This window comes from Vicia villosa, linkage group LG6 (assembly GCF_029867415.1).
Source record: "Vicia villosa cultivar HV-30 ecotype Madison, WI linkage group LG6, Vvil1.0, whole genome shotgun sequence".
Lineage (NCBI taxonomy): Eukaryota > Viridiplantae > Streptophyta > Magnoliopsida > Fabales > Fabaceae > Vicia > Vicia villosa.
The window spans coordinates 163,516,820-163,534,371 of NC_081185.1; the positions used below are offsets into that span (position 1 = coordinate 163,516,820).

The 17,552-nt window shown below is 31.8% G+C and overlaps 1 protein-coding gene across 1 annotated transcript; it reads left to right on the top strand.

The window, feature by feature from the left end:
• The first annotated feature begins 10,062 nt into the window (after positions 1–10,062).
• Positions 10,063–14,232, top strand: LOC131610955 (rho GTPase-activating protein 5-like). The gene is made up of 5 exons (XM_058883059.1): positions 10,063–10,750; positions 11,700–11,820; positions 11,899–12,018; positions 12,497–12,727; positions 13,267–14,232. Exons 1-5 carry the CDS (start codon positions 10,344–10,346, stop codon positions 13,819–13,821), a joined length of 1,434 nt encoding a protein of 477 aa, XP_058739042.1. The 5' UTR covers positions 10,063–10,343; the 3' UTR covers positions 13,822–14,232.
• Positions 14,233–17,552: the final 3,320 nt, after the last annotated feature.

Below are 17,552 nucleotides of genomic sequence, written 5' to 3' on the forward strand. Positions count from 1 at the left end.
TTTGCTCCTAGCGCTCTTCCTGACACGGCCCGTGTTGAGCAACACGGCCACCCGTGTCAGGCCTCCTGTAGCATGTTTTTGAAATTCCTTCAAAACTTCCGAGTTTCGCACTGATTTACTCCGGTTTCTCCATATGAACCTGAAAACATTAAAACATACAACCAAAGCATAAAATGACGAATAAAGAAATAAAACACTCAATAACAAAACTTAAACATACTTAAAAACAACGATAAAAATATGTGTGAAAACCACTGATCACTCACCCTTACTGTTGACATTTTCAGATTGGCGAATAGCGGCTTGTGGCTTTGGTGAGGATAGCTCATAGGCTAGTTTGTTTAAGTATAGCGTCGGTGTCATGCTCTGATATTGTAACACTGGGGAACGCTAGTTTAGAGTCTATGATGTTACTCTATTGTGTTGTTATTGTATTAATTTTGTGGGATATTGCATAGATGATGTTATGCTTATCCGTATGATGAATATTCCGTTGTGTAAAAACATGATTTTGTTAAATTGATGATTCGTTCCTAAGTGAAGCATGACAATTGATTTATGATAAATTGTATTTTAATTGGAATTGTGGCACCCTTGTTTTCATGTTTTACTCTGAATTATTTTAATAATTTCCACGGGGTTTAGAAGGGTGTTACAGTTAACATCCACATAATATCTAAGTTTAATGTCTCTGTGTTGTTCGATCGGTTGAGACATCGTCGAAAGAGCAATATAGTTGAACTCTCGTCGGTGTTGCAGAAATGGACATTGATGTGAGGGATATGTGGTGATTCTGATGAGTACTGTAGATTGAGTGCAGCGGAGTGATAAATCTAAGTTTGTGAGAAGTAGTTTAGATTCGAACTAGATAAGTTATTCTCTATCAAGAATGAATTCTTTTTATGTTCATATGTTATATTTTCCTTATTTACTTAAACCCATTTAATCCAAACTCATAACTAAGAATCCGTCGAACGAAAGTTCGGTAGCACTAATCTCTGTGGACACGATAATTTCCCAGATAAATACTTCCAAAACTTTTGTTGCTTGCCGCTTTACCGCCTCAACAATAATGTTGGTGTTGAGGGTGGTGAGGTGCATGATGAGTTAAGTTCTGATGACAATGAAGATGAGCTGTACAATTATGATAGTACTCTGGAGGTAGCTTTTAAGGATTCTTCTGATGGGTATGATGATTTACAGAAAGTTGATGTGGCTAATCTACTTGAATATGAACATCATGATAAGGAAAAAGGCAAAAAAACAGAAAGAAAAAGTGGGAAGAAGACAAGGAAAAATTTAAAGGGAGTGATAATGATAGTCACTACTACAAAAAACACATCTAACATCGAACATGAAATGCATTTGACCTCAGCTACGGAAGCGAGGTAACGAAGGGCATCATGAAAAACTACCCTTTATCACCTCGAATATTAAAATGCAGAGGAGTAAAGTTAACTGCACGTGAGTTCGATTCACATCATCAGCAATTTTATTATTTTTTCAGATATGGATGACGCGCCCTATATTAACACTCGGTGTTTTGAAGAACCGAGGTAATAGATCAATGTTATTACCTCGGTTTATCGAGAAAATTGAGGGGTTAAGATTTTTTGTACTGTCGTTTACACATGTATTAAAGAACCATATTACAGAATACAGAACCATATTTTGCAGATTTCTGAAACAGAGACATTGTACATTTTTCCAATTCCTTAATCTAAAACACAAATATTCATTTATTACACTCAATGGAAGCCCAAAATGGCACACACTTTATAATTTTACATGAAAACTAAAACAAATGACTTAGAAACAAAAAAAAATAAACCATTTACTTAATAGCATTCCCATATTCCCTCTTCATGATCACAATGAATAACATACACAACATTTGAATCATTTTCTTCAGATGAATGACGTACACGTGTTGCTAACTAAGGTGTCTCATAGTTAAAATCTTGATTTTCATCACTACCATCGGGAATATGTTTTCCTTGAAGAACAATTGACCATCTAGGGTTAGATGGATCAGTGACATAAAAAACTCATTTTGCTTGGTTTGCCATGATAAGTGGTTCGTTCTCATAAGTTGTCTTTCAAATATCAACCCTTGTGAATCCTAATTCATCGGTTTCTACAATAGTGTTATTGTTAATCCACATGCACTTAAATAAAGGCACTTCAAAAGAAACATAGTCAATCTCCAAAATCTCCTCAATGACCCCAAAGTACGCTATAGATGCTAGTATATGATTGTTATCTTTGAAACTAGAAAAGTACATGGATTCAACCTTAACCATAACACCACTATTTTGCATGGTGCTACGAACATCCTTTGATTTTGTATGGAGCGAATGTTTACTAATGTCGTATGCACTCAAAGTAATTACATTAACCTTTGGCATACATGAAAACCATATGCAATTATTTTATGCACCACTCTCTTTAGAAATACTTTCATTAAACCAATCTATGAAAGTTTTGTTATGCTCTGTCAACAACCATTTTTCATTCATCCGGAAGAATTTTTCCTTTATAAGACTTTTGTGAGTGGTCAAGTAAGGATCAACTTCACTAAGGTTATTCAATATCTACAAATGTGCTTGAAGAACTACTTCTTGACTAAATGTCTTAACATTTAAACCTTGAATAACTCTACCATCATAAAATCCATCATAACAAAACTCGGGAACTCCTTTAAAGTTCGCATCTGAAAAATAGTTTATACAAAACTCAAAAGCTTTTTTTTGTGATGTACCTTTATACGATCGAAGCTTCTGGACCATGATTATTATTTGTATACCCTTTAAAAATGTTCATGTAACGCTCTACCGGATACATCCAACATAAATAAACTGGACCACAGAAGATGTGTTTCAAGTAAGCAACTCGAGACAAGATATCTCGTATAATGTTTAGAACGTCTTAATTAATATGTTACCTACAACAAATGCGCTATGAAGCACCTTGAGACAAAATGTCTCACATAACATCATAACATCTTCTTTAACATGTCGCCTACAATATTTTGCCAATCACATGTGATAACAAACTCCCTTTTTGACAAAATTTTAGACAAATTAAAAACACGCAAGATGTTATGCAACTCCTTACAAACAATCTTCCAAATCAGATCTCTAGTTCAAATAACACATAAATATAACACACAAGCATATTTGGCAGCTTAGATCAGATCACAGATAAGCATAAAAAACATGATAATTAGAGATCACAAAAAATATGAAAAACCATACTGCATAGCTTAACAAAAGGAATATGCTTACTCTCATTATATGAATTCAACATTTGACAACATAGCCATCAGCACATTATATCCAAAATATCAAGTTAAACACCATAAAGATAACAATATCCAAACATTAAAACATGAGTTCAAAACCCCATGTGTTACATGATCAGAGCATTTGACTCACTACCTAATAAAAACGATAAAACTGAAAGACTCCTCGGCTAAATCCTCGTGCAAGCACGCTACTCGTCGGAACCTGCACGATGTCACAATGAACATCATTCAAACATAAGGGTGAGAATTCACATCATAATGAATACATGATAGATGTACAATGAAGATAACATATCATAGCATAATCATTAATCACACTTCATAATTTGAACAAGTTTCATAAGTATTATATCACAAATATAATTATCACACGAGCAAGTAGATCAATTCAAACATTCACATATCAACAATGTGACTCGAAATGCAAATTATTGTGACTCATGCATGTGATATCATGCGAGTATCAATCTCACCGCTCCCGATTTAAAACCAGAGCCACGCTTCAGATCCAGACAAGATCAAAGCCCTCAAAATATGAACATATAGTTCACTGCTTCCAAATCCACAAGAGGAACAAAGCCGCTTATGTTTCCACACAAGTATCAAATCCAAATGGAGTACAATCTCCCCATGAATGCATGTACAACAATATCCACAACATATGCAATTAAGATTATCACACAACCTTAATCATCCAAGCATATCTCAATAATTCGCACAATTCGAATCATCCACCAAAACATTGTACAACATGCATCAAGTAATCATTCACAACAAAATGCATTCTAATAGCATATATTAATTCACATAAACCATGATTATCATATCACATAACATATAAACAAATGGTATTCACAATTCATCAAAATCATAACGCACATAAAGATAATCATATGTTATTCACACAACAACATCATAATTAATTCATTAAGTGTTAACCATTTCAATCCTATCAAATAGATAATCACATTAGCTTCCTAATGCTTCGAACGACACATAAAACGAAGTTACAGATCAAAAGTTACGCACTTTAGAAAATTGGCAAAACAAGGCACTTTCGCCGGGCGGAACGAATGACTCGCCCGACGCTCCAAGGCAGAAACTTGGTCACGAAAACCCCCTCTCGCCCGCTGTCTCGCCCGACAGACGCTCGCCCAGCAACACAATTCCTTTTTCCGGCGGAGCACACCAGAAACAGAAAAATCTGTGTGTTTTCAGCACCTCCAACACCAACCCAAATGCGATTTCAACCAACCAAAACTCATTTAAATAGCAATTTAACACACATATAAGGTTACTAATCATGTTTCTAACCATGGGTTGACATATAAACATCATTAAACATGATTAATTCACAAAATCTCATGGGTTTAATATAAACCCTGACATGTAAAATCTATGAAATAGAGAGATGAATACCTAGCATACAACTACTCATTGCATACATATATATTTAAGATAATGAAGATTATCCCCCTTACCTTAGATTAAAATCTTTTTCTAGATTCCCCCAATTCCTTCTCTTTCTCTTGAGATCTCCTTTCTCTTCCTTTCTCACAGTAATAGTATAATCTCTTACTACTCTAAAACCCTATCAGTTAGTGTTCTCTCATATTGGACTTAACCCACAACCCACCTAATATTCTATTTTTACCATTTAGACCCAACTAATTATATCTCATAATTACTCCAAATAGCACAAATATACACATAATCAAATAATTAAATAATTATTATAATAATTAAATAAATAAATAATTAATAAAATACCAAATAAAATAATTAATAAAATAACTAATAAAATTCAGGATGTTAAAATAAGCATAATAAGAGAACATGAAATCAATCCACACAGGGCAATAACCAAATGATAATAGAATATCCGACCATACAAATGGCATACAACATTATAATCACTAGAACAAATCATCAAAAGAACAAAATAAACATATCTCATAGTCATATAATATATTACTAGAAGGATGTTGCAGAATTATCACCCGAGTCAGTCTCGTACTCAACCTCTTCATCTATTTCACTACTTGTCAGATCTTTATCCACACCCAATATCTCAACATCTTTCCTAGCATCTTGTGCAATAGCTTGAGAAGATGACACACCACCAACCTTTGGATTCAACATTTAAGCAAGCCCTTCAACCACACCATTTTCTAGTAGAGGAAATATCTATTATTTCCTATAAGACCTTAAATTCTTGTATAAGAACTTTGAAAAGATAGATTTTTACCGGTCTAGATGGACATCAATCATTTTTTTACCAACAATCAGATCAAACTCATCACTTTTGGGAATATTGGGAAGAATAATGTCAGAGACATGTTTCTTGGCAAACAATATGTAACTAAAGTGATGGACATGTTGGCAAACAATTATTTAATAGATATTGAATTTGAAGAGAGTAACAAGGTGGTTGATGGATAAATTGGGATCACCATAATTTCAAGTTAAGGTGAAGATTGTTGAAGTATGTTTTAATACCTTAAGAGTGTGTTTAGATGAGGTAATTGAGAATTTTTAAGAAATTCAAAATTCTAAGCAACTCAAATGATTTAATTGAAATCCATTTATTTTCAAATATTCTTGTTTTGATGGAGTATTAAAATAATTCATTCTTAAATTTTTGGGTCATTTTCATAAAATTTAAAATTTTTAGGCCAAATTTAAATTATGAAAAATAGGGAATAATTTGTCATTTTTGAAAATTTGAAGGGACCTATTTGTAAAATTTGAAAATATTTAAAGAATTATTTGCTATTTTTTGAAAATTTTGGAGATGAATTTGAATTTTTTGTAAAATATGAGGAGCATCTTGCAAAATTTGAAAAATTAATAATAAACAATTTAACATTTGCATTATATAGAGTGAAAGAGAAATTTCAAAATTTTTACTTTTTGGTGTCATTTGAAATTCCTTTAATTTAACCTGAATAAAATATTTTATAGATTTACATCATTTTAACAATTCTTCATTTTTTTCAAACAATTGATTTTGGTCAAATCATTTTAAATTCCCCCAAAAAATTACTTTCCATTATTAAAATGCTTCATTCAAACACACTTTAAGTGATGAAGACGAAACATGTTTTCAAATCGTAGAAACTAGAAATCATCCTGGAGGCGATGGTAGTGATGGAGGCGCGCTATTGCGCATCTTGGTCTGGAGCATGGATCAGTCTGTCGGAGCTCGGTCAGGTTTTCTCAATGCGTGATTAAGTCTTTTTATCCTGAGTCCCGCTTTCTCGGTTCACGTTTATTAGACTTTATTGTTTTGGCTCAAAAGTTCTTGTCTTTAAAATCTTCAGAACTTTTGAGCTGAAGACATAGAGTAGGGTTTGAGATTCCTAGTTGTAATTTTAGAAAGAAAATGATAAATTCCTAAGAGTGTGATCTTGGAAATTGGAAAACCCTTGGAGACATCTAAGGGAGATTAATAAACACTTTTAAACACTTTGAGTTTGTGTGCTTTATATAGAGAGAGCTTGAGAGATTGAGAAACACATAAAATAAGGTTTGTTCTTGGGAACTCAAGTGACTCTTTTCTCGTAACTCATTTGTAATATTTTATAATAAATTTTGAAAGTATATTTAATCGCAAGATGCTCTCTCTCTCTCTCTCTCTCTCTCTCTCTCTCTCTCTCTCTCTCTCTCTCTCTCTCTCTCTCTCTCTCTCATAGTAGATCATTTGATCAAACTGCATAAATAAGTTATTGTGTTTTTTGTCTTCTATCTTAGTATACCAAGTATAATGAATCGCAGAGATGCTTTGTCTTCTAGAGTGGATCATTTGATCGAACTGGGTAAACAAGTTATTGTGTTTCTTGTTTTCTATCTTCTTCTACCAAGTTAAGTTGATGTCTTATTGCACATATAGTTATAATTATTTTTGTTGTCATTTATTTTGGTTGTCATTAATCTTTGTCCTCACACATCAAATTTTTGGTGTGATTGAACCTTTCAATTTCACAACGGAGTTTTTCGTAAATTACGGTTGTCTTTAAAAAATTTCCCTTTTGCAACATTATTCTCTTTCAAAATTTGATTGATATGAGTACCATATTCGAGAATGATATTCATATTAGAGAGTGTAACTCTAAGATGATTCTTATAATGGAGTAGAACTAGGGATGACAAAACGGATCCGTCCCGTTGGACATGTCTGTTTTTCCCGCACTTTAGTGCGGAGTGGGCCAAGCATTTTGGCTCGCACCCTCTAATGTGTGCGCCTTGCCCGACACAAACTTTCTCTGCTTCGTACTCCCTTTTTGCCGAACGGACCTAAATTTTAGTTTCACACTCTCAACTATGTCTGTCTCGTCTTGCTCCATTTTTTTTGTAGGATGAGACTAAACGTGACCAGAGCCGTCTCAAGTTTTTGGAGGTCTTGTATAGGTTAGCTATAATTTACTTATGGAAAAACAAGTAGATGTCCTATTTAATCACGATTTAACCTGATAAATAATTTTTGAGACCCCATTTACCTATAGTTTAATCTTAAAAAATTTGAGATCCCGTACGATAGTCTGTCTTGCACACCCTCATAAACGGTCCTGAACGAGACAAACATTTTCGTTGTCATCTCGAAGTACAACATCAATATTAAGTTTTTTATTTATGAGAATTTTGTTACATAATTTTAAACAACGTGGCAAAACGTATTCATTCACCTAATATGCCTTCAATTCAATAATTTAGTGCTCTATTTTCACATCATTATTACAAAATCAATAAATTTGTTTTTGTGACATGTATACAACAATAATCTACCTTTTATGAGGTTGAAAAGGCCATTAATACAACAACTTTTCATTAAAAGAAATTTAACACAATAGCCGTAATACAAGCCATGAAAATTAAGGTGGCAAAAGAAGTCCGGTTTGCGGGGAAAGACTGTGTTACCTGTATTTTTTTGAGACGAGGCAAGATTTTAGGCCCGCTCTTTAATGTGTCCTCCCCGCTCGATTTTTTACAATTTTATTATTTTTAAACTTAAAAAGTTCAATGTCCGCGGGCTTTCCTCGTCCCGTGCTCACTTTTTTACAGGATGGAGCAAAATTTTAGACCCACACTCTCAAATATACCCGCCTCGCCCCGTTTTTTCGCCGGCTTTTACGGGGCGGACATGCCGTTTACCAAAATATAGTTAATGACACGTGGAGATATCAATATAGATTTTCTTTGACTTGATTAACCTCATGTAATAATACGAGGGGCCATGTGTAGATTAGGTGGGTGCGCACCTCATTGTTTTTTTGGGTCATTCCAGTCAGATTGTTGTTTAAGTTTTTATTATAATAATAATTAAAACAACTTTTTCAACAACGCTATAATATCCATATTTCCAGATTAAAGTATGAACTTGAAAATGACCGATGAAAAAAAGTTACCACAATTCACTCAAAAAGGCAAGGAATAATCCTTGTCACATGTTATTATTATTATCCACTTGGATTTCGACATGGATTGGTCTTATTGTAAATCATACATATAGATACAAATTAATAAATGTCACCCTAATATTAGCATCAAGCAAAACAAAAATAAACCAAATTATTAAACCTAAATGTTTCTTAGTATATTAAGAAAGTGGTTGATAGTTTGGAGGAAACTAACATATTTTAAAATTATAAGAGGTGTCAATATTATTTTTATAAATTATAAAAAAGTAACCTTAATTTTCTCTTACATTTAAAAATAAAAATACCAACTATTTGATATTCTGAAAAAACTCAATTGTTTCATTAAATTGACTATATAAAATTTAATTAAGTATTTTTTAAAATAAATTCGATTTGATAATTTTTTTTAAAAGTTTATAGCTTATATCTTATAGTCTATAAACTCGTATAACAATTTAGATATGTTTGGTAATGGTCATTTTTCCGCGAATTTATAGTTTATTTTACTAGTTTATAATTTATTTATTTCAAATAGCGTTTTAGTTTATAACTTATCATTTTTTTCCTTTTTTATCTTTATTATTTTAATAAAAATTCACTTTTATCTTTTATTTTTTATTTTAATTTAAAATAAAATAATTATGTATTAAATATGTTTTTTATTATTTTACATTTATAAATTAGTTGAACCGTTAATATTATCAAACACTTCAATTAACTTATTAGCTATTACTATCCGTCACAATCATCAATTATAAATTATAAGCTATGAGCCATCCCCCATTAACCATAAGCTATAAATTATCATTTAACTTATCGGTCAACCGTTATTTTTACCAAACTGACCATCAATTCACAATCAACATATATTTATTTTCAACCAATCCCTAAATTTTTAAAATATATATTTTTTACTATATTAATTATTATATTGATATTTTCTTTATCAATTTATAAAACATAATAGAGAAAAAAATTAACATTCACATTACAAATATTACTCAATATCTATTATACTCATTCCATTTTGTATCATCATAAACTAGAGAAGGAAAAAAATTATTAATATCTTACACTTCTAGCCATACATATATACCTAACCCCTACTAAAATAAATACTACATTTCATTACTTTACCTCATATACATATATTTTTAAGAAAACAATTAAAATTGTTGCAAAAAAAAAAAAAGAAAACAATTAAAATAATTCAAATAATTGCACCAATAATACAACAATAATAATTAAAAACATAATAAACTAAATATTAATTTTCATTTATCCCTCATATGAATAAATAAAATAAAATAATAGCACGTTACTCTCTCTCTCTCTCTCTCTCTCTCTCTCACATACAACACGCTCCGATTCACCCTAACCAACCATTTCTCTCTCTCCGACGCTATGATTCATCTCTGAATATCGAACACACCGAGAATCCAAACCCGAATCCGAATCCCAACCGGGTCGGGTAAAGCGGTTAACCGAAGTAACAGAGTGATGATGTTCACGTTCCACCTTCCACCAATTTCTTGAACGAAACTTCACTCCATCCAAAAATCATCACCTTTTCACTCACACCAACAACAACACCAACAACAAAATATAAATAATCAACCATGATGGAAGTGCTTCAATTCCCTTCACCTTCAAGCTGTTCATCCTCTCCATGTGCTCGCTTAAACCCCAATGATGCTCCACACCAAACTCCCCTTCTTAACAACAATGAAACCGAAACTGTTATTCACCATTTCCAGATTCACCAACACCAACAACAACAGCAACAGATTCAAGATAAGGACAGAGAAAGAGATCAGCTTTCTATTTTGACTCTTCTCATTGCTACTTTTAGAAAATCTTTGATTGGTTGTAGCACCACTGGTTCTGATATTGCTTCTTCGATGGAAATTGGGTGGCCTTCTAATGTTAGACATGTTGCTCATGTTACTTTTGATCGCTTTCATGGCTTTCTTGGGTTGCCGGTTGAGTTTGAACCCGAAGTTCCAAGAAGACCTCCAAGTGCTAGGTTTGTTTCCTCTATTTAATTTAACCTAATTGTTTTCATTTGGGGTTTGTTTAAACTCTGTTGGGTTTGTTAAAGTTTGTATCTTTCTTTGGTTTTTCATGATCTAGTTACTAAATTAGGATATTTTCTTGGAAATCTATTGTTTGTAATTTATGTTTTTTTAAGTTTCTGTTAAATTTTTTGTCAAATTGACTTGTGTGATGTTGGAATTTAGAATCCATTGTCTAATTGTTAATAAATTGAATTTGGAAGATCTCTTTCTATTTTGAGATTTCAATTTTTGGGGTTTATGTATGCTGATTATGGTTTTATAATTTTGTAGAGATTGGGTTAATGTCTAGTTTTTTTCCCACTTTTTCTCTTTTAGTTTTATCATAGTAAGCTTAATGTTGCTAAGTAGGTGTAATGGAAGGTTCTCTATGGGTTATGGTTTCATTTTTTTGGATAAACGGAGTGACTTTAATTCTTATGACTTGTCTATTTGCTAATTAGTTTTCTGAGGTGGGTTTGGTTCATTGTAACTAGCGAGAGATATGAGAAAAATGAGAGGAAAGGAATATTGTTAGTGTAGATGCTTTCTTCCATATTTGTTAGTCAAGCCAAAGATACGTTTTAGTTCCTGGTTGGTTATGTTGTTGGTTTTGTTTTATTTGAAATTTGGGGCACTTCATCGATAGTGTAGGATTTATCATTGCAAAATAATTGATTATTTCTTGCAACTGTGATGGCGCGTAATGATAAACAATGTGATGTTATTTTTTGCATTTGTGAGTATATAACCCTTGTTGATACAAATAGACAAAATATTACTTGCATACGCTATCTATGTTTCATCAGTTTTTTTGGCAGTATTCTCTCTTCTTTTTCTGACTCATTACATGATTGGTGAATGCATCTTGAATGATATCGTCATTTTGAATGTTGATATATTTTCATTTATTGTGCACAGCACAAGTGTTTTTGGTGTCTCAACAGAATCTATGCAGCTTTCTTTCGATGCCAGAGGAAATAGTGTGCCTACAATACTTCTGTTAATGCAAAGACATCTTTATGCACAAGGAGGCCTTCAGGTATTTGAACTTACGCATACCAGAAACCTTTTGTATGACTTGAATCGTAAAATTGAACTATTAAACATATGCATCTAGGCTGAAGGAATCTTCAGAATTAATGCTGAAAATAGTCAAGAGGAGTTTGTGAGGGAACAATTGAATAGAGGAGTGGTACCGAATGGCATTGATGTGCACTGCTTGGCAGGTCTTATAAAGGTATCACTAAATTTTTTCCTTCAAAATGTGTATCTCTCTCACCTCTTTTAAATGTTTAGAGATTTATATGGAAGGGAATTAGGCTTTCGGGTTGTTGGGATTTGGTCCTATCGTCTATTTGAACGTTGTCTAGGAATTTTAAATGGTTAAACATGTTTAGTCCCTATGAAATTTCCATTCTTTTTTTTTTTAGTTCCTATAGTCACTTTGTAGTCAGTAAAAATTAGAAAATTGCATGCTTTTTAGCCTCTCTTTAGGGACTAAAAAAGAAAATCGAGATAATTATTATAGGAATTAAAAATAAATTTAACCCTAATTATAATGTACTTACAAATCTTAATTGTTTTCATCTTTTTCTTACTTTGGAGCAATATGGTGAAAGCATTAAAGTGGCCGCTAACGCACTATAACTCATTAAGGCAGCTTTATTAAAAGGGATTATTTCGTTAATTTTGATATGCTTGAGAACCTTTTGTAGGCTTGGTTTAGAGAACTTCCAACCGGGATATTGGACCCTCTTTCACCAGAGCAGGTGATGCAGTCCCAAACAGAAGAAGAATGTGCTCAGCTTGTTAGGCTTCTTCCTCCAACAGAAGCTGCCCTCCTAGATTGGGCAGTCAACCTAATGGCAGATGTTGCTCAACTGGAACATTTGAACAAGATGAACGCACGTAACGTTGCAATGGTTTTTGCACCAAACATGACTCACGTAAGTCAAAATCATGTTTCCTTGTATATTTAGTTTTACGGTTCTGCTCTCGGTCACCTTTTTGTGTCTGAACTTCTAGGACTGGAACAGCCACTTTTTTATTGATGTATCATTGCAAAAATCAAATATTTTTAATGAAATTTCTTACATTATCAGTTTTTCTTCCCTTAATAAGAATCTTGAGGTTTCCTTTTCTTCATAGATCTCAAACCCTAATCAGAGTAGTACTTATCCTTAGATGTGTATTCTAGGTTTATTTTTCTACTCTTCATGCTCAATAAAGGATGTGCGTTGCTCCATATTGATGAACATTTATAAATTATTCGGCATAGTGCTATAAATTTCTGGTATTCTTAAAATCTATTCAAATTTGTTGTGCAAAATTATAATATCTGACGAGGGTGAGATGAAAGAACAGAATTTCTGATTGACTTTGGTGTGTTTCTTATATGATGTTAAGCAAAATTAGAGTATTGGTTTGAGGTTAATTAAGATTAATCTTTACTCCAATAACAGCCTTTTTTACATGTCTACTGCAGATGGTAGATCCTTTGACTGCTCTGATGTACGCTGTACAAGTCATGAATTTCCTCAAGACTCTAGTAGTGATGACACTAAAAGAAAGAGAGGAGTCAATCACAAAATTAAACCCCGTTTCAAACCTAAATTCCTTTGATGACGACGGGCATCAGAATGATTCACAAGTGCTTTTCATCGATGACAGTGAGTACGGAAACAATTTTAGCGACGAAGACTCAGTTTTTGTCACCGCCGAACCTTCGCATCAAAGCCCTACACATCTTTTCACAGATGGCTGTGAAACTGAAAGCGAATCCAAAAGTCTACCAACATCTGCCGAAAGTTTTATTTCAAACGGAAATAGGTTGCTTGTTGACAGTTGTCCTTGCGGTGTTGTCTCTCAAATTTGCTCTCTGGCAATGGGGGATCAAACAAAAATTTGCAACAACAAAAGCCTTCAGTTGAATACATCTGATACAGACAAGTGTTCAGCAGGAGCGGTTGAGAAGAACAGGGGAATTGCACTTATTGGACGTATAAATTCAAGATCTGAGTTGACCGATTCCTGGCGTTGAACGCAAAAAGTTGTTTTTTTTGTATTGCCGTTGATGGACGGGATGGATGGCAGAAGAAAAAAGGTACTCCAATAAAAAATTTCTGCATTTATGAGTTGCATGATTGCTGATGTCGTCGTAGCGGAGTCATTGCATAAGGTCCTTGTGGAAAGGAAATGAAATGGACAGGATGACAAGTTGTGTAAAGAGGTCTGTGATTGTTACCACGTTTTCGAAATGTCCATTAGTGATCTGTTGTGTGTATTTTCTGTTATGTTTTTCGAGCGAGATTCTTCACCGTGTTCTTCATTCTATTTCATTGACCATGCAGACTTGTAACATTTGTTTTCCGGGTTCCTGAAATGTATGTAGAGTTTGATGAATTTGGAGAATTGCTACTTTCTCCAAAGTGCATGGTGTATTTATTCTGAAGTTGTTGGGTGTGTCCTTTTTGTGCATGATTGTAGTAGGGTGAGATTATGGTTCCCTGTTTTGTTGAAGTTTCACATTGTAGTTTTAGTCAAAATGTCTCCCAATAAGAAAACCCTCTACGAGGAAGGGTGTGCTAAGCTGAGTAAACTTAAAACTGATGCAGACAATTACATTCAAATAGTACAAATATCCTAAGTTGCAATAACAACACTTCAAACACCCATATTAAAAAATATGCATATAGTTGCATCAACAAGTTATTTTTTTTTACCACTTTATTTTTAAAAGATTTATTTAGCGCACATGATAAGATAAAAAAATAATGTATTAAAAAAAAATAGTGATACAAAAGATATTTATTCTATCAACTAATTGATGTATACAGAAAATAATATGATAACATTATTTTATCAAACCATGTTTTCGATAAACACTTTATAAAATTATTATATTTAAATGAATAATAATATTTTGTAATATTTTAATATTATTTTTAAACAATTAATTTAAATATTTTTAAGTTTCTTAATCAATACAAAATACTAAGCAATAAATAAGTAAATAATTTTATCTTATTTATAAGAAAAAAATCTAATAACATTACTAAATTATAATATTCAATTAAAAAAACTACAATATATGTTAAATAGATATAGTATATATTGCATATATAAGAGTAAGAAAATTATATTTAATTTTAATAAAATTTAATATTAATATTTTTTAATTTTAATTCATATTATTTTAAAATATTTTTAATTTAATTTGTTTATAAAGATAGTCTCGTTAAATCAACTCAGTTGATAGCTCTGCAGAGATATCAAATACAGAAGCGCAACTTCGAACGCGCGATATCCTACTTGTTCACTTTTAAAATGATAAATTTCAGCCTATGAACTACTTGACCACCGAAAAAATAATAATAATAATAATAAATAAATTACTAAATAAAAAATAAAAATTTAATTCAAAATAAAACCCAACTCATCCAAAAACTAACAAAAATGATAGTTGGACATCACAAATCTACCTCTAAAAAAACATTTAAAAGTACAAATAATAACTGAATTTCATCAAGTGTCATAATCAACACAAAAAAACATGAATTGACTAATGTATCTGCATATGTATTTCTCTATGAAAATATGAGATATTTTGAATTTAAATGAACACATTATGTGTAAAGTATTTTCTATTTAATTAAAAGATGTCAAATGACAATATTCACATTAGAAAATATATGAATGACTGTCATTAAGTCATTTTAAAATCAAAGATTTCTTCAATTCTTTCTGTTAGCATATTTGAAAGAAAATATGATTCCATGCAATTCAGCTTGAAATGAGATGCAAACTTCATCCTTATCTGAGATAATTGTCAAAAATATTCTTAAATTATCTCTAAATATGCACCACAAGTTGATATTCTATAATTTTCTCTTGAAACTTCATCTCTGCAATTCTAGGTGCGGGAGGAGATCGATATTTGATGTCAAAATATTTAATAGTTGTAAATTCATGAATTCAATAATACTTGTTTCTCTTGAAAGAAGTAGTTGTCATATAACTAGTTGTTTAACATAACAATTATCTCTATCAAAGTCAATTTTACCATTTTAAAATATGATATAATTTCTTGTGTGCCAAATTTCAAAAGATTATTACGACGAGTCATGATCAGATTTTGAATTTGAAAGCCCCAACTTCTACCAACAAATTTAAATAAGTTTTTGTAGCAAGTTCTATCAATGTTCATGTTAAATACTCGCTCCACCAATGTTAGAAAAGTAATATGTACATGTATCTAAGAAATAAGTGATTTAAAACTTCCACATCATTATTGTAAAGATAACACCTCGAAAGCATATGTATTCCCTTTTAAATCATGTTGTATTATGTTGCAACAACATTATGTATTAGCTTTCAATTCACTAATGACGACCAAATGAATTTTATTCAAGATGGATAAATGTCATCCATATTAATATAATCTTAAGCATCTTTAAAAAGTTAGATTATCATTTACAAATCATGTCCAAATTGAGTTTATCGGCAATAGTATTATCAAATGACAAGTTAATATTTAAAATGTCTTGAATAATTTGAGGAGTCGAAATGGAAAAGTCATGAGAAATGTTCTAATTGATGTTTTGGACAATTAAAACGATCTTAGTAAATTGAATACTCACGAACAATACTAGATGTAAATCTTTAATTCTAAATCCTAATTCTTTGTCAGCTCATAAATCAATATTCTTCTGAATACCAATCTACTATCTAATATGTTCCTCCTCAAAGAAAAAAGAATACTTAATTATAGATATTTTAAAGAAGAAATACTAGGCGCGATTGATTTTTTGTGTTTGAAATATCTAATAATAATTTTAGTTATCTCTTAAATTAACCAGTAATATTTTTGTTTTTCAATGTAATTTTAGTTTTGTTTGTTTATAATTTATTTAAATTAATTATTTATATTTTAAATTGTATTTAATAGGGATAGCCATAATTTATTTTTTATTGTATCATGATGATTTTAACTCACCTCATATTTAAGATAATAATTTGAATAAAAAAAATATTATAATATATAAAATTTTATTTTTAGTTTGTAATATGATATATTTTTAGATTAAGTTATATTACTTCATGAAATAATAATAATAATAATAATAATAATAATAATAATAATAATAATAATAATAATAATAATAATAATAATAAAGAAAAAAAGATATGCACTGACAGTGTAAAATAATTTGACACTGTCAACCAATGACGATCATGAATCATGAAAAGTCAAACTAAAAATTTAAAAAAACTTGTATGACATGGCATAACGTTATATTCTAATTGGATGACAATGTAAAACTTTTTTACACTATTAATAATTGATCTTACCTGATCAGATGGATCTTCGTGTCCTGCAACGGATTGTATCTTAAGTGAACTAGGGGGTGTACCTGCAAGATACTCCGATGCCAAAGTGAAAAGAGGGAGCAATCACAGTCACAGAGTCACAGTGCAAGTACAAGATAAGGAGAGAATGAATTAACCTGGCCCTCTAGTGAAAGAGGGTATTTATAGCCCCAGCGCTGGTCCAAGGTCTCGCTATTGGGTTGGATACCCAGGTCCAATTCGGAGACAGCCAGGATCCTACGTGTGTAGTGGAGACCACCACGTGGTCTCCATCCTGGGTCAACTACTCCGAAGTTTAAGGGGAGACGCGGTCTTTCAGGGAGAGCGTGGAACCCTACGAGGATTGGAGGTGAAGGAACCCTACGAGGAGGAAGTCCTCGGCGGAAGAAATGGATAGAGGTG

Coding starts and splice junctions, on each gene's coding strand:
- LOC131610955 (XM_058883059.1), top strand. CDS start 10,344: ATGATGGAAGTGCTTCAATTCCCTTCACCTTCAAGCTGTTCATCCTCT. Junction 11,821..11,898: donor ATGCACAAGGAGGCCTTCAG/GTATTTGAACTT, acceptor ATATGCATCTAG/GCTGAAGGAATCTTCAGAAT. Junction 12,728..13,266: donor TTGCACCAAACATGACTCAC/GTAAGTCAAAAT, acceptor TGTCTACTGCAG/ATGGTAGATCCTTTGACTGC.